At 45.2% G+C, this 18,744-nt stretch overlaps 1 protein-coding gene across 11 annotated transcripts in view; it reads right to left on the bottom strand.

Moving 5' to 3' along the window:
- ARID1B (AT-rich interaction domain 1B) overlaps nt 1-18,485 on the bottom strand; it is a 336,590-nt gene extending 318,105 nt beyond the window's left edge. For 3 of the 11 annotated variants that reach the window (XM_080389081.1, XM_080389078.1, XM_080389079.1), the window contains exon 1: nt 16,265-18,482. In XM_080389081.1, the coding sequence (XP_080245207.1) occupies nt 16,265-18,064 (1,800 nt within the window). In that variant the 5' untranslated portion in view covers nt 18,065-18,482. Of the gene's footprint in view, nt 1-16,264 lie in introns of all 11 variants that reach the window. The other 8 variants (XM_080389085.1, XM_080389080.1, XM_080389082.1 and 5 more) reach the window with 6 other exon arrangements.
- Between the last annotated feature and the right edge of the window lie 259 nt (nt 18,486-18,744).

Here is an 18,744-nt window from a genome sequence, read left to right as displayed (position 1 = left end):
CAACTTCATCAAGGAAGCTTCTTTCCATGATCCACAGAGATGCATGCAATTAGAGACACAGCACAACAAAACTCGAGGAATAATGAGAAACAGGAAACAAAAAGTGTCCAATATAGAATTCATTAAACAGCCACAGACTATTCCACCTGTTGCATTGTACATTGCGTACTTGGAAGACCACAGAGGGGGGAAAAAAAATGCAGATATATCCAAGCATCTAGGAACATGAATTTTGATCCCTTTTTATATCCTATTGTTATCCACAACCCAGGATGCTGTTAATTGGCCTAAGTAATTGGTTTAAATACCCACGTCCCATTATAAAAATATACTATGAAAATGCTTAGACACTTACCACAACCAAGAAATTCTTAACTAAAGTTCAAAGCTGAAAAGGCACTAGGGACTTGTCTACACTGAAGGAAAAGAATGCATAATTATACCAATATAACTAGCTCAGTGTGGAAACTTACTCCAGTATAAGAGTACCCTTTCCCACTTAAGCTTACGTGCTTTGGAAGCAAAATAAGATAAACCATGAAAACTCTTATTCTGGTGTAAGTGTGTCTCCATAGGGAGTTATATTGGTATAATTATAGCATATAATTATAGCATATAGTTGTACCGTTAAATTTCCTTGTGTAGACAAGCACTAGGTGCCCAGTCCACATATATTTTCTAGCAAAACAAATGGTTATCAAATTCCAATACAGGCACATAAAATACTTAGCTTTTATTTTTGTTTGATGAACCTTCTTCATTTTAAAGTGATTAATTACTTCAATTAATCTTCCTTGAAAATGGTTTTCTCTCCGCTTTCCTATACTGTAATAGATTATCCTTCTGGTGGAGGCATCATAAAGTAACACTTCGAGAATGGCTGCGTTATCTCCCACACTGATTTAGACTCTCATCATATAAAGCAAGTGGTGAGAAATCAGGTACAAGGAAGGAATAAGGTGCTGTTTACACATTTGACTGTTAGACTCGCACCTTTTATAGTACATCCCCAGCTACTTTAAACAGTCAAGTGCTTCAATAATTTAGTCTCTATCCTTCTGACAATTTCATTCTCACCCCATTTGCTATAGAAGTTAAAACACTGCAGTCAACCTTGAGGAAGCCATGCTTCCTCCTCCACTCATTCACACTGGGGGGGGGGGGGGGGGGAGAGAGAATTACATCTAAAAAATCACGCCACTAGTTGAACTTCAAACTGTAAAAGAGAACCATAAAAGATATACAAACTATAAAACCACAAAAGACTCTTCAGAACCTTTTGAAAACAAGCAATTTTTCAGAGGATATCAAGCCCAGAAACCCAAGTTTAAATTAAATAAATTGTTCCTGTTTGTGAGAAAGATCCCTTAAAAATGGAGCAAACAAATACCAGTTACACCAGCCTCCAAGAAGTGGAAAGGACTGACACAAAGATGTCAGCAAAATTATTAATAGCAACAGTACCTCAGTTTGGGCATTTTAAACACTCTACTAAGAAAGGTTAAGTGACCCCAAAGATAATTTGGGATTACAGTAACCATTTTGCAGGACACATAGGTGAATCTCTTTCACAAAACGTGGGTTTTCCTCTTCAACTCTTCTGCAAAAAACTGCATTGCCAAAAAGAGCTCTTCACAGGACAGGCATCCCTGTGCTTTCTTTTGTACTTCTGAACAATTTAATCCCTCGGCATTACATTGGGTTTTATCACTTTCATTTCGGAATACATCCATAGCACTCCGAACACGCCCTGTCTGCTCCCACAGATACCAGCTCTCCTGGTGGTGAGAGACCCCTCGACTAGGCTGCCCCTTCCTTCCTCCCCATGCCCAGCACAGCCCCTCAGCCATGCCAAAGCGTTCACTGGGCTTGCTGCCCTGCGTGATGCCCCACAGACAGACCAGACCCCCTGGAGCAAACCGCCAGGAGGGCTGCCAAGCCGCGGGGAGTGGGACTGCTGGGTGAGGAGGACCACCACCATGGCAGCTCCTTCCCAGAGGCGCCCACTTCGCCGCAGCTGAAGTGCCAGCAATGGGCAAAGAGTTTTCAATGGACTGTGAAGCAGCATCTACACGACAAAACTGCTGCCCTATTTCCAAATCAAAAGCTTGCATCCCTGTACAGAAATTGTGTACTTAAGCGTTAAGGTCAACTCATCTGGAAATTCACCCTGATATTTCCAAATTTGCCAGTATGCCTGCTGTGTGCAAATATGCTCGAAAGGGAACACTGACATTCTTACATGAGAAAATTTAGCATATCAAAAGAAAAGCAACAGCAGGAAAAGCTCTGAATAGGCATTATAAAAAAGGACAACAAAAAAGAAATACATCAGGCTTAACATGAAATGGGTATTAAAACCATCAGTTCTAATGGGTTAGCAGATAACGAGAGGTAAGTTAGTCCAGAACACCAGCAAAAGTCTGGAGCCATTTGCCTGTATGATTTGAAAACACTATCGATGGCAGAAGAAGTCAATTTCACCTTTGACATCAGCACCTGAGCTTAGCAGCTCAGACCTTCTTTACAGCGAGGGGGAAAAGATGGAACTCCAGAGGCATGATTCATCAGACCTGCATTACATGTCTACTTTAGGATGAGATGATTCACACCAAGAAACAACTATTTCTTTACACCAAAGAGACGCAAAAAGATACCGTATAGATGCCTACAATACATATGGGTAGATGAGTCCCACCCTTGATATCTAGCGTTTCAAAGATACTGAAGGCTTATTTGGCCACCGCAATCAGAGCATTCTGTGTAACTATCATCGTGGGGGTGGGGAAGTATTTCACACTCTGCCTCAGCTTCTTTCCTTTTTAAGAGGTGGGTAACAATGATTCCCTGCTCCAGAGAAACATTGAGAAATTAAATATCTGTCATTACTTACAGAGTAATTTTACACTCAAGATAGTCTCATCATGAGTTTGAGCTGATACAAGCCTGTACCACCACCAAAAGGGGCTGTCCCACCCTGACCCCCACTCTCAGCTGAACTCACCTCGCTCTCCCTTGCCTTACCTCTGTGTTGGAAAGATTGTCCTCCAAGTCAGAGCAGCTCAATGATCTGGCTGAAAACTACCCATTCACAGGTTTTGTTTGGCAGAATCAGTGAGCCCACCTTGTGACCCAAGGGAAGCAGCAGGGAGCTGATAAAAGGGTGGGACTGGTCTTTTCAGCAGAAGTGAAGTCTTAGATCAGCTTCAGGTGACCATTAGACTCAGTCTTTGGTGTAAGATCTTTTAGCAATACAAAACTTGATAAGAGTGCCCCAGGAATTTAACAAAAGGCTACAGAAAAATGCAGAGGTAAACAAATCAGATTTCCAAGTTTTCCCCAAAGAAATTCTGGCTTGGTATCTACACAAAAGGTACATACCTATTTAGTCCAACACATATTTTCCTATACATTTTTGTGTTACAACCTTTCTCCTGCTAATTTGCTCTTTGTTTCAGCCCCCGATCCTCAAAAGCCGAAACGAATAAACAGCTGCCTTTTTGAGGAATACCCAGTTGATCTTCCAGTGAATGTCTAAAGAATGAACTAGAATTAAAAAAAATATTCCCTGTTTGTTCCCAAGCAGTAATCTAAAAATTACAGACAAGACAAAATATGCTACTGAATGCTCAGTATCAGATAAACCTAAGAATTAAAAAAAGTCATGTTCATTGTATTCTTTAGTCTACGATGGGATATATAATCCCACTTCTAGGGAGAAAAAAAATTACATTTCTCCTTATTCCTGGCACTCTGGCCAAGACAACTTGCTCATGTAAGACAGACAACCATATGCAAGTTGAACAACTTCAAGAAAGTCCATTATGTCATCAGAAAATGTAATTATTTGAACTTTCTGTCATGATGCCATGACCAGCTGCAGCCTTTAACAAAAAGCACCTGCGTTCTTCCTGCATTTCTTCAAGGAAGACATCAAGACCGAGCAAAGAAAAAATCTAAACCGAATGTTAAAAAGCAGAAGTAGAGAGAAGGAACAAACAGGGTAAGCCGTACTCAGCTTTTTCAAACCTAAGACAAATAATTACCACAGGTAAATCTGACATTTTTTTTAAGGAACAAGATTCTTGCAAATAAATACCTAGGTCTTCTTAAATGCAAAGCAACAGAATTTGGAGACTACCATGCAAGAAGAAATTGGCCTTTGTTCTTCTTTGAATTCCTAAGGTATTTTCCTAGAACAATAGATTAACTAACTTTTTAAACAGGCTTTATTCATCATCTTAACAAGCTACATCACCGCAAAATAACAAACCACCATCCCTGGGAGCTTGCTTCTCTCTACACCCCCTATCTCCTGAGAATTAAAAGGAAAAGAAATCTATGAAATGAAGTATCAGGTACTATGAAATTGCACAGACTGCATGTAGCATATCACATTCACTATGTAATACAGACAATTACACACGAAGTTTCCTCTCAGTTCCTGTCTCTTCTATACTTCCCACATACACAGCAACACCACACTTCAATTTTCATGCTGACATCTTTTCAAACATCTTTTGGGCAAACACTGAAAGATATTTTTAATTACAGCTGCCATGCCAGGTAAAAAGTAAAGAAACCGTGCAGGTCAACATTTACATTCCAGCTTGGTTTTGACTCCTTTGTTTGTTTCCCTCTTTTCTCTTAAGTCTACTGTTACTTTGAGGATCAGCATTAGAGGAATCGGAGGAGGGGGGGTGCGGGGGGGGGAACGGCACCATCACCCACAGGTAACTTGCGTGATTCCTCCTATTAAACTGCCAAGTCTTGCCAGGATACAGGGGCTTGCTTGTTTGGGGTTTTGTGGCTTCCCACACACACACACCTCCATAAATGCAACTTGACCTCCAGTCACTGGACTACAGAGGAAGCTGGCTAGCGAAGGCACGATCCCTGCTGTCACTCCTTCCCCAACAACTTTTGCGCACAGACTCCTTGGAGGACGAAGAGGAGCAAACACAAGTCAGAATGAGGGATGGGTACCAGTGTCACTCAAAAGCTATTTTCACCCTGGAGATAAATATATAGGGTCACGCTATATACTCTCACACATCTATAAAATGGCAGAAGACAGTAAGGATGTCTTTCCCATCACTCCAATGATCTGGAAAGAAAGAAAGATACGAATTTGGAGATAAAAACTGAAGAAGGAAAAAGTAGTATCACAAGACAAAGGAACAAAAAAAGATGACAACATTTGGATAAAAGAAAGTAGTGTAACTTTGGGAAGGAAAGAAGTAAAACAGAAGCAAATAATCCACAAATAACTCTCTCACTCCCTGCAGGAGAAAATGCAGAGGAAAAGCCTTGAGCAACCATATTCCACAACAGCGCTGACACATAATAGTGTTAGTATCGCCACAAAAAGTAGGGGAATGCACCCACCATCCTGCCAAACATGCACTAGCAAAGGAACAGCTCGCTCAGGCCATCCCCGACCTTCCTCCTAATAACAAAGCATGTTGCTATTATTATTACTATTATTTAAATGAGCTGTGAAGAACTAAAAGGAGGAACAGGGGACTACACAAAGTCTTCCTGGGGCAGGGAATCCCTTTCTACTTCTTGCTCCGTAAGTGCTGCATTTGGCAAGTTCCTTGTGCACAGCCAAATCCCTAAATGCTAGCCCAATGTATGAGACAACCAACCCATGCACCTAAATCGAAATTTTCTTGAGGGTCTCAATTCATCCAGAAATCGTTCCAATTGTCACCAGCACTCACACATAAAACTCTCGACAGCTTAGGCTGCGGTAGCCCTCAGATCCCTAACTAATTCTTGGAAAAATCTTTTCCTTTCTTTGTAGATGTTGGCAATTACACCAAGACGCTGAGCACTTCAAGACAACTATTCTAAAACACAAGACGGTTTGCTTCGGATGCTGCCCAGTCAGCCCCTCCTCTTTAAAGGAAGAGTTCAATTAAGTTGGGAACTTTTCTTCTGAATGGTTTTAAACGGGTTTTTTTAGTTGTGGTTGGATCTCAGTTAGTATAATTGCTATTTATATCAAAACGTTAAAAGGTCTGGTTATGGGGTTTATTAGAAAAGCAAAATGTGTTTTTAATACTTAAAAAAAACCCACAACAAAATACTTCGTAGCACTGTTTTCCCCTGTATTTGCATACCACATGTTCAACAACAACAAAAAAGGGTATTCTACAGGAAGTTAAAAATCTCAAAAATGTCACTGAAGTAGTAGCTCCTACAGTTTGTTAGCAGGAAAAAGCAGGTTTGTGCCAGGTTAGGGGGGCAACTACCACAAGTGATGCGTGTTAGCCTCAGGGTTCAAGAGAAAAAAATATATAAACTAAAATATAACATACAAGACAAACAAATACAGTATCTCTTTATTAGCAAAAAATACCATTTTAAACATAAAAAACCCATCAAAGAAAATGGCTAGAAATACTCCACATAACGTTGTTTTGAAGGCGTGAAGGCAGAGGGTCGCACGGGAGGAAAAGCTTCTTCGAAAGGCATCTATGCCACACGAAATATTGAGAACTATTGTTCGAAATAAACAAAACATTCCCCAAACTTGCCCATTGCCCGCGGCGCCCCGCCCCCCCCCCCCCCGCCCCCCGCCGGCAGGTGCAGCCGCGCGCCGCGTCCGGCCGGACCCCGCGTTACCTCTCCTCAGGTCAGGGGTGAATGGCTGTCAAATTCTCTCAGGAATGAAAAACTAAAAAAAAAAAAAAAAAGCAAACCCACACCACCCTTTCTTCCCGAGGCAGCAAGTTTCAATGGAGGGAGCACATGGCTAATCTACATATGTGAAGGTCAGGGCACTCCAGCCGGGGAGGTGAAGAATGGAGCAGCTCACGTAAGGGGCCGCCTCGCACACCCTGGCCTGCTGCCCGACCAGCGAGATTGTTGAAAAGCAATAGATAGCTTCTGGCAGCAGCAAGGGGAAAAATATTTTGATCATGTGACGCTATACAAGCTAACTAGTTTGCTTCACGTGTGAAACTTTTACAGACGCTACAAATACCACATTTGTAAGCGGCCCCAGCACCCGGCCTGCTCTCCTCAGCTCCCCGCCAAAGCCTGTCACCAGTAGGCCTCTCCAAAGGCTGGGAATTCCTCAACCAAGCAAAACTTCAGTTTACAAACAATTAGGAAAACAGAATATGACCAGCTAACAGCTATCTATGTATTCCCAACACCTTTCATGACCACTAAACCCAAGGCACCGTGAAGTTACCTGCCTCGCAAAAGCCCACCTTTCTGTTTATAGGAAGGAAGGGCTTTCAAATACAAGTAAAACTGCCAAGTAAAATTATTTTGCTATTGCTGGGATGCAACTAAAGCAGCCTCAAACAGGAACAAATATAGGTAGGTATGTATTTCTTTAAATAGCCTCCATCTATGACCATCTGTAAATATCTTAAAACAAGAACAGCTCTAAAGAACATGCTCATTTTTCTTGACTTGGGAATTTCAAGCAACTAAGAAACACTAAACTTAAAAAAAAAAGTATTCACAAAAGCACAATTATTTTCCATAAATCACGCTTGAAAGTAAGACATCAATACTACCATTTCATATAAACAGAATATCCAAAATATTCACAACATGAATTGCTACACAAAAAAATACAGAACTCCACACATTCCAACCAAATCAAAGGCTGCAAATAAATCAGCATATTCCTTTGATGCTGTCAAAACAAACCTCCTTATCTTTATTTTTAACTTTAAAAGAATAAAATTTAAGAACTACAAATCCTGTCCTTGTGCTTTCAAAAGAAATTTTCAGAGCTGATGTTTCAGTGTCTTGCTTACAAACAAGTAAGTCTGACAAGCTAACCAAATAACATGATCAATGTTGGGAACACCTAGTCTCACATCCCATCCAAACAAAGAGAGGAAGGCACAGCATCGACTGGATACCTTCACACACAAGTATTTAGGCTGCCTATTTATTCTGCATGACATTGTAATTAAAACTGCACATCAAACTTGAAGAATTAAATCAAGCAAATATTATCCTTATCTTAACATAGGGAAACTGAGGTATCCAACAGGGAAAGCAGCTAACTTTAGATCATGCAGTCAGCTATCCAGAAATCCTGCACCAATTCTCTACTAATAACACTTTCTTGAAGTCACATAATTTACTTACCATGGCTGAATTCACTGCTTGTGTAAAGAAGGCACTATTCCACTTCAATCAATCTGTGAATTAAGCCATGTCCACACTGGGAATGGCACACATGACTACAATTATGTTTTAAAACAGGATCTCTCCTTTTGGGATTTTCTAAACCAATTTTCTTTCTTTGCTCAAACAAACACAAAAACCATGCTCAAACTTCAAGTCTTTCTGTGAAAGTCAGCTGCACCAGGGACTGTGCTACAGCAAGACAGACTTCTCTTTCCTACCTAACACAGATCACATTTTTTCAAACGTGACCAAAGCAGGTTGTGGAACTATCTACCTCGTGAAAAACTCAGCAAGTTACCTCTACCTTAACAGCCGTACCTGTAAACTCCTCAGGAGAGTCTGCTGATGAAGGCTGCTGTTTTGCTAGTGCAGATACCCTACCACCCCAACGGTAAGCTAAATGCAAAGGGGCTTGCCACAACACCTATTAGCCAAGGATGCAATTAATTTCCTACAACAATAGGACTTCACAGTAGACCTGGCCACATGGTCTTTAAAGGGCAAATAAAATGATTTGACAACTTGGCAGAATCAAAACTGTTTTGTAACTAACACAGGCAAAAAAATTACCAACATTCCATAGAAACCCCTGCTACTGAAGATTTGTTCTTTGAGTAATTGGATACCTAAAATAACACCAAAGCTCTCAAGGAAAAAAAAGTCCTCAGTGTAACAATTTGAAGTAGAAGCTTAGAAGACCCTATTAGTAACACAACACTCCACACTACCCCCTAAAAAAAAAAGAGGGGGGGGAGGTTATACAGTAAGTTTTTCCCATTTTAATTATTATTATTTTTGACAAACATGCTTAAGAAAATATGTAACAAACAAAATCCCATGTGCATCTGATTTCCTCAATTAAAAAAAAAAAAAACTGAGACATTAGCAGAAAATTCCTTCCCCACCCTCTGATGGTCGGAAAAGAGACTGACAGGGGTGGCAGGGGGAGATCAGTGACACAGCCCTACAGGTGAAAGTATCACAGGGCCTGTGACTCAGATAGATGTCTTCATAAACAATTACCAGATCACAAGCCTAAATTCAGTATCTTTTCAGGGGGGAAAGGGGCATAGCAGTTCATTTTAAAACGCAGAACACCATTTGGCAACTGGGCAAGATCAGGTACAAAATATTAACTAATAGTTCTTGAAACTGAAGAAAGGAAACTAATAAATAGATTACATACTTCTACATATGCTCAGTCCTTCTGATATAGTTACTAAACTCACAATGACTCAAATGCAAGAAGTAATACACGAGCAGATCAAGCACTGATCTGTACTGAAAGCAGTTCCTTACACACACTGCAGAACCATCAAGCTCTGTTTTGTATCCACGAATTGGCTACTACCCATTCAAAAATTCAGCAGCCTCACCACTGGGTTTGGTAGTTTATAAGGAAATTAACATTTCCACTATACATGGAATATAAATGCACAATGTATCAACACCCTTTCAAATCATACCTGCTGAAAACTTTTACAGGGATTTCACATTGGTTGTAATAAACATAAATGAAACATTTTGATAACAGCATTAGGATAATTACCTTAGGTTACTCAATTTTCTAAACAGCGGTAGGTGCCTTCAAATGAAGTAAGCATCCTATATAGGGAATACAAAGTTTGCTAAAAGGTACTTCATATTTGCAGTAAGAACAATTCCCATATGAAAAGCAATCTTTAAACAAGACACAACAATTGTGATTTCTGCATCAAATTTGTTCACTTTAAAAATGAAAGTAATTTATCTGCCAGATAACAAAATACAGACCTGGCAGTAAGGAAGCCTGTGCATGCACCCCTGCACACGCACACACACACAGAGAACATACTTGCTCTCTGTACAGCATATTCATCAGAAGGCAAGTTCTGCAACACCAGCGAAGTTCCTGGGCACTTGTTCAACTCAATTTTCCTCAGAGTTTAATTTCTATGAGAAATCCAGTGACTTTATATAGATGACATTGAGTACATAATGATAAAACAGTGCAAGGAATACTGGAATTTCAGATGATGGTGCCCTTAGTTTAAGGTGACTGTATTGACACGGCAGACAAATCCCTCGTTTCACAGAGTCATTTGTCTCCTCAGTTGTCTGAATAGATGCCTTTAAAACTTAAATTCTCCCACAACAGAACGTGTTCACAGTAAGACTGGATTTATTCAAAAGCTGTAGTTTATGGCACCAAGACCAAGAACCAATGGTTCTTATTTCTAAGAAACCTTTCAGTTGCACTAAGGTGTGCCTGCCTGAAGGAAGGTGTACGTTATGTGCCTCAGTTTCCCCACCCTGCACAGCAGGAAGAATCATCTCCTACTCCAGTGCAAGGGACACTAGAAAGATAATGTAAAGATCAAACGTACTTGGAATGTTCCTGAGAAAATAACGGCAGGTAAAATTAATCCTGTACAAATTAGCCATCTACTGTCCCCAAAATGCAGTTCACAAATTACACAGATTTCTTGGGATACATTCATCCCTGAGGATCCCCCAACTGCAGTGGAACATCACCCTGGAAAGGTTTGGCCCTTTTGGGAACTGACATGTTCCTGGTGGATCACTGGATGCCACACTCTCAGAACTGGAAGTACAACAGAAATCCTCCAGCCCACCTGCAACACAAACACTGCAGCACTGTGCCAGCACATCAGCATTTCTGTGTAAAACTGAGCGTAAATAGATATGATTGGACAACAGAAAAATTCAAAAGGTAACCTTATGATCCGAATGGCAAAACATGTATCAGATGTACAGAAATCTTTCATATTTACTAAAAAATAAGATTTGAATTTATTAACAGGTAAGGCTTCTTTAAAATAAAATTTTACTCTAATACAGTTAGCTCCACAAGATCTTCATGTATTATTTGCTTCTCTCAGCACCAAGCAATACAAAAACAACACTGCTTAGTAGCACTTTTCTATGACTCGTTTCCAAAACAAATTTGAAAACCACTAAGGTATACTTTTAATTTAAGTTTAATTAAAGTCCTCATTCAATCCCACCAAAACATGTATTTAGCACTATGTAAATAGCCCCAAAATTGAAAGAAAAAAAGGTTTTTTTTTTCCCAAGTACCTTAATAATCACAATTCTAAAATATATTCTAGCAACTCAGTCTACCACAAGCACATGCTACTGAAATTCTGCAGCCTTGAGCATGCATGCACAGCAAGTGTGGCAACACTACTTTACATATCCACAGAGAATCTTCAAAGCCTCCCGATAAATGGCACATTTTGAAAAAGTACAGAAATGTAACTAGTTAGGACACAGGTACAATCTTAAAAGACGTACGGATAAATAAACTACTGCCATTCTCACGTTAACAATGAGAATGTCAAAACACCCATGACAAAATATTTGAGGTGCAAAAGAAAGAAAAAGATCTCAGTATTTACTGAAACTTGTTTTCATTGCACGAATTTAATCTGGTTTTAACTAAGATACTATTTCAGAATGAAACGGCATCACCTAACACAGCATCACCTAACACGCTGTGCTTAGTAATTTCAAAAATTTTGTTACACATGTAACTAGAAAATTTAGCAACGGATTAAATGCCTTAGTATTCATCCCCACAGATTCAGATCAGAATGCCAGAAAGACAGTAATCAACTACTTAGTTGTAGAATCCTTACACGATGGAGGCAGTAATAGAGTAGACAGGTTTGCATCTCTCTTTCTTTATTGTATCTCATACACAGGGTCCTGCTGTTCAACATGTAGGCATAAGCACTACTACAGAAACCAATAACTGAACACGAAACCACAAAGTGTCAAATATACAGTCATAATATATATATAGATGCTACTAACTGAGAATATTGCTATTTGCTACTTCTAAATAGAAGCTATGTGAATAGTAAACTGTTTATTTGAAAATGCATAGGGAAAAATATATTTTATTCTCCCATTGAGACATCAAGAATCTATTCACCACACTAACAGCTGTTTAATGGCCTTCAGGCACAGGACATGATTCTGCAGCCCTGGCTTAGCCAGAATTCCCGATATGGGCAATCTATTTGGCATAAAAAGAGCTGCAGAATCAGGCATCTTCCAGGTTTCTCCGCTACAAAACAAACAACTAATACACACAAATTCAGTGCAGCTCAACAGATCTTTTTCGTAACACTTGCTATATAGCTTATGCTATACAGGTCCTCCTGAAAAGACCCAAGTTCTCTCTTTGTGTGTAGGTGTATGTAAATCTTAACGTGCACAAAGGGGAAAGATGTATATGAAGCACACACACAGAGGCCAGCTAATGTGTTAAGCTACTGCCGTGCAAATCAGAAGTGAAGAATAAAAGGAGCCTCAGGACTCTAAATATCTGTACTCTGCCAAGAAATTAATCAATAATCAAAATAACTGAATGACAAGGTACTGTACTAGCACCATACAACTCCTCCACAATCAAATCAATGTATCCGCATGAGCAGTATCCATCTGCTTTGAAAACCTGTGTTTCTTCAAAAACAAGAGGCCTCTTTTTCAAGCTTTCATCTCACCTCACGATTGGGTAAGGTGATTAAATGACATGGAAGCAGAATTTTCTAAAATAATTTAATAGGCTGGCCAAACATAGAAGTCAGTTCAGAGTGGGATGCCACAGTTCTGCATATTACAGAAACTACCCATGCTAAGGCAAGAATTTCCTGAACAAGTATGTCAGATGTTACAGCCTACTGACGGTCCTTTTTCTCTGTTCGCAGCACAATAGTTTCTTATAGGCGTAGGGGCCAATCATCATCTGCTTTGCAAAGGCACATGACAAGTGAGTATATTCTAATGTGTGTACACACATATATACAGTGTACACACGGATTATTAAAAAAGAAATAAAGAGAAGCCTTCTGTTCAAATGCTGGACTGAATATTCCATTTTTCTCTTTCAAAAAGCAATCAATTACTTAATGATGTAACATACACAGAGATAGACATGTGGGAATTAAAAATAAAAAACGTACAAAAATAATCGTGTTCTGAAAGCTAATGGTAAGTATTCTTTAGTTGACAAAATCTATTTTATACATCAAAAATATTACTTTGAAACCTAAGAAAATTTCTTATCTCAATCAATTACTGGTTGAGTGGAAAAAACGTAATATAAAAGAACACTGATGACTTGCCTTTATGACAATTATTTTGAGGAAAATATAATAATAATTTTGGGAGAAAAAAGAAACAAACTGTGCCCTTGTCAGATTATTCTTTCTAACCTGCATCCCAATTCTTACAGTACAAAAAAAAAAGAAAAAAAAAAAAAAGGAAATCTGTGAGAAGAGGATGTAAACCCATAAATATAAGGAAGTATTTCTAAGGGTCATACTGAGGACATAATGAATTTACTATCACTCCTCCAATAAAAATAAAATACTTCAAACAATTTCTGTCGTGAAGAAATAGCACTCTGAACTAACATGTACTACGTCTATCTGACGACAATTTTCCTTGCTTTTAAAGCCATAAATTCTGAACTACCTATGTTTAAAAGCAAGCAGACAATGCAAGTATTTTTAAACTAATTATGGAAGGTTATGCATATGAGGCCTCATTACCTTACGGATTCCAGTGACCCTTTTACCAGTGCAAATTAAAAAAGATAAAAATTAACACTCACCAAAAAAAAAATAATCTCACTTCCCTGGAAGAAATAAAAAGGACATGGAATAAAAACTAAAAGCGTGAGAGGGGTGGTCTGTTGGACATAGACAAACACACACACACATACACAGCCCATCCACGGTTTCTATTATTATTTTTTCAGGATTAATACATGATTCATAATATGAAGAAGCTGTATTTTCTCCAGGTTCTGTTCATTACTTTATGGAAAGATCCAGCCGTTTGAGGACCCCAAAAGCATACACCTGCATTTATTCCTGTCAGACCTCGCTGTTAAAAGCTTATTAAAAGATTTAACAGTTCTTAATAGAAAGATCTTGTTGAAGGGGGGGGGACCATAAAATTCTAATGCACTACTCCATTTAACACAATTCACTTTCCTGCTGAGAATTCAAGCCTAATCTCACTCTTGTGTGGAAAAATAATGAGATCAACAACTCCCGATGCCTCCTGAAGTATGCTAACCATAATTCAAACACAAAAGCACATTTTCCCCCCGAATATCTGGATTCACTGCAGAGATGAAACAAACGCAACCTCTGACAGAACGGCTCCTTTTTCCCCTTCTTTGTACGACACACGGCGGTTTCTCACCGACAGCAGCTACACGTGAAAAAGATTTTTTTAAGAGGCATGCACAGGTTAGGTATGAAGCAAAGAGAAACGTAATTAGATTAATATTTGGATTAATTATTTATTTAAAAAAAAAAAAAAAACCAACAACGATCCAATCCCTTGCATAATATCCATAAGCTGCAACATTACAAAATGTTTTTAGAGGCACGAGCGCAACTTGAAATCCCGAATCCTCGTCCACGCTCTGTTATTACAAGATACTCCCCTACCGCCTCCAATTAGCGTAGAATTAAAGGTCTAAAAAAAAATTTAAAAAAAAAAAAAATCGATGCCCAGAAAAACCACGCCATGTAACCGAGCTGAGCGGGGGGGGCGTGGAGGGACGGGAGTGCTGGGGGGAGATGCCCCCGGCTTGTCACCGCGCCGGGGGCCAGCGCGGCCGGTGCCGCTGCGGAGGCCGCGCGTGTGCGCCCGTCCCCCGCCCGGCCGGCCGGCCGCCCGCGCCACCTGGCCCCGCCGGCGCGACTGGCGGGTGTTATTTGTGGCGGGGGCTCCGTGACTGCGCCGCTCAGCACTTCTATTTACATCAGCGGCGCGAGGTGCCCAATGGCGAGCGGGGAGCCAATCAGATGGCAGATTAGATGTCAACTCGGAGGCAGCTGTCTGGAGACGGTTGCAGCCAGTTTACCTCCACAATTCAAATTCCGAACCTGGCGGAGGAGACCCGGCCGCTCCTCGGGACCGGCCGCCCGGCGGGCCCGGCCTGCCGGCTCCCCGCGCCGCGCCGCACCGCACCGCCGCGCCCGCCCCGGAAAGGCGCTGCGCCACGGCCCGCCGCCCCGCCAGCACCGCGCCTAGCTAGCTACCTATCGATCGATCGATCGACCGACCGACCGGCGGAGTTACCGGGCTGGGGCAAGGGGCTGCGCGCAGGGGTGGCGGCCCGCCCGGTACCCGCTCCCCTTTGCTGACGCCAAGGACTTTAAGTTCTTTTTTTTATTATTATTTTTTTCGGGTTTGGTTTTCGGGTTTTTTTTTTGTTGTTGTTTGGTGTGTCTCCGTCCCCCGTTACCACCCCCACCCCACCCCCACCCCCCGACTTGGATTTCCGCGTGTTTGAGGAACGAAACGTAGCTACCCGCGCGCGCACCCACGCGCGACCCGCTGGTGGGCGAGTCCCCTTAAGGTCACCGGCCCCAGGCACCCCACGCGCTCCGGCCCGCGCCGCGCGGACCAGGGCGCGGGCATACGCGCGCGCACACGCGCGCACACGCGCTCTTCCCACAGAAAAAAGGAGCCCGGCCGCGTTCCGTGGATCTCACTGCGGTAACTCCACCAGTGACAAAACTAATTTGCTAAGAGCGTGCAACGGCGCAACTCGTCCTGGTTAAAAAATACAACCCGTTAAAAAGAGAGGGGGGGAGGAGGGGGGACAAAAAAAGCGCCCCGTGATAATGGACGTTATCCCCCGGGAGCCCCCCGCGTCCGACGCTCCGGTTACAAAATCCACCCCCCGCCCCCGTCCCAAGCTGCCTGTCCTCCGGGCCCTGCGCCTCTCCGTCGCCGTTTCAAAGTGGAGGGAAAAAAATATTAATTGGGTCTGAGAACAACCTAATTTCAGCAGCGAAAGCCGCTCTCCGCTGCCTCCAGCCCCGGCGGGGCCGCGCATTGTGCGCTGCTCACCCTTGCTAGGGAGGCAACGAGGAGCACAACTGGCCCGGGGGGGGGGAGGGGGGGGGTGTTAGAAGAAAAAAAAAAAAAATAAAAAAGAAAGGGAAAAAGGGGGGGAGGGAAGGGAAAAAAAGTGAATTATAAAGAAACTAAGACCCCGACACGAGTGGCAGGGAGGCGGGGAGCCGTCATTAATCGAGCGCGGGGGGTTTACCTGGGTCCTGCTGATGGCCTGCCCGGTGCTCCCAGGGCTCATCGCCGGGTGATTCCTTTGTTGTGCAGCTGCCCAGGCCGGGTTTGCCGCTCCGTACTGGGCGCCCATGTCCTTGCCCATGCCCATGCCCGCCGCTGCCTGCTGGCTTCCCGGGGCGGCCGCCGCTGCCTGGGGCTGGGGCTGCGGCGGCGGCGGGGCGCTGGGGCTGCTGTAGTCGGGGTAGCTGCTGCCGTAGCTCCGCATCATGGGGCTGGGGGACGTGAGCAGCTGGTTCAAGGTAGGGGTGGCCCCGGACGGGTGCTGGTTCTGCCCGGAGAACCGCGCGAAGCCGCCGGCCGCCGCCGCCGCGCCGGCAGCAGCCTTGCCGAGGCCGGCCCCGCCGCCGGGGCCCATCATCATGCCGCCGCCCGGCTGTCGCGGGGAGCTCAGCACCCCGTAGCCCGCCGCGGAGCCCCCGTAGCCGCCGCCGCCTGCCCCGGCGGCCGCCGCCGCCGCCGCCGCCGCCACAGCTCCCGCGCCGCCGCCGCCGCCCGCGCCGCCGCCGCCGCCGGGGCCGCGGCCGTAGCCCGGGTAGTGGTTGTACTGGCTGTTGGGATAACCTTCGTGGGAGTTTTGCAGGGGGTCCATGCTGTTGGGGGCCGCCGTGGGGTGCATTATCCCCATCCCGGGGCTTTGTTGTCCGCCATGTTGATCAAAGCAAGGCCCGGCGCGGCTCGCTGTAGCGCTGCTGGCAGGGGCAGGGGCAGCGTTGCCATAATAGCTATTGAACTCCGAGACACCCACCGCGGAGGGGCCGCCGCCGCCTCCCCCGCTCCCGCCGCCGCCGCCGCCGCCGAGGCCGCCGCCGCCGCTCCCAGCGCTCGGGGGCGGCTGCTGGGGCTGCTGCTGTCCGCCCAGGGGTCCCAAGCCGGGGTGATCGTAGCGGCCGCCGATGGGCTCGCCCATCTTGCCGGGCATCTCCTCCTCGTCGGCGCCTTTATTCAGCATTTGCTGCGGCTGCTGGGGGGGCTCGGCCTGAGCGCCCAAAACACTGTCTTTTCCTCCATGTTGCTGCTGCTCCATGTCTGCACTGGGCTGAGCAGCGCCGCCACCGCCACCGCCGTTGTTGTTGCTGCCGCTGCCGCCGCCGCCGCCGAGGCTGCTGTTGTTATTCTGCACGGGATGGTGCTGAGGCGGCGGCTGCTGCGGCGGCGGCGGCGGGAATTGATTTAGCTGCTGCTGTAGTGCATGGTGGTGGTGGTGCGGGTGGTGGGCATGGTGGTGGTGGGCATGGTGATGCGGGTGGTGGGCATGGTGGTGGTGGGGCGGCGCGGCGGGGTGATCGCCTCCGACGCTCTTCAGCTTGTGGTTGGGGAGCAGCCCCGTCTCCATAGCCGAGCCCGGGTTGGAGGAGGAGGAGGAGGAGGAGGAAGAAGACGAAGAAGATGAAGATAACGCCGAGGAGCTTCCACCTTCCTTCATAGCCGGCTCCGAGGAGGAGCCGCCGCCGCCACTTGCGTTGTTGTTGTTACCGGCGGCAGCGGCGGGAGCCGCGTTATTGGCCATGTTCCGCGGCTCGCTGTGGTGGTGGAGATGGTGATCTAAATTATTCACGCTGCTGCTGCTGCTGCCGCCGCCGGCCGGACTCCCCTCTCCGACCCCCAGCGCGGGGCCCGGCCCGGGAGCCCCCGCAGCGGCGGCGGCGGTCCCGGCCCCCCCCGGGCCCCGCTCCGGGCCCAGGCCGCCCGGCAGGCTCGGGGCTTTGCCCTTGCTGTTGTTCGCACCCGCCGGAGCCGCTGCGACTTGCGCGGCCATGATCATTGCAACATTGCGAGTCCGGAGAAATTAGTATTGATGATAGTACCTACCAAAAAATTTTTTTTGAAAAAGAAAAAAAAACGACCCCCAGCCTCAAAAAAGGGGGCGAGTAGCGGGCGGGGGGGGTGGGGGGGGGAGGGAGAGGAGCGGGCAGAAAGAGAAGCGGCCGGGGAAGGGACTTGACTGAGCCAGGAGTATCCCCTGCGGACCGCTCCGCACGCACCAAATTGCAGAAATTTCCCTCCCCGAGTCCGTGATTGAGATTAGAAATGGTAAGAACGCCTTACGGTCTGTGCCTGTTCCTGCTGTGTGATTTCATGTTGAAAGTTTTTTGTTCAGGTTTAAATGAAACTTTTTTTTTTTTTTTTTTTTCCTCCTTTCCTCTCTAACCCGGATATGGGTAAACACACGTCTGGCGGAGCCGCGCTGGCCCAGCATGGCATGAGCGAGCGAGCGAGCCAGCGCCGGCAGCCATCGCCCCCTCCGCCCCGATCGCTCCCGCGCACTCGCAAAACGCGGACTGGACTCTGCCCGGCTCCGGCTCCCGCTCCCCGCCGCCGGCAGCGGCAGCGGCACCGGCGCGGCGGGCTGGGGGGGCCCCGCGGGTGCCCCTGCTCGGGGCCGGGGCCCGCTCGTGTGCGCGCCCGGGGTGGCGGCCGCCGCGGGGCACCCCCCGGCTCCGC

This window comes from Falco punctatus, assembly GCF_963210335.1.
Source record: "Falco punctatus genome assembly, chromosome: 5".
In the NCBI taxonomy this organism is placed as follows: domain Eukaryota; kingdom Metazoa; phylum Chordata; class Aves; order Falconiformes; family Falconidae; genus Falco; species Falco punctatus.
Note: the sequence above shows the minus strand (reverse complement) of the source record. Positions and strands in the feature narration are given on the sequence as shown.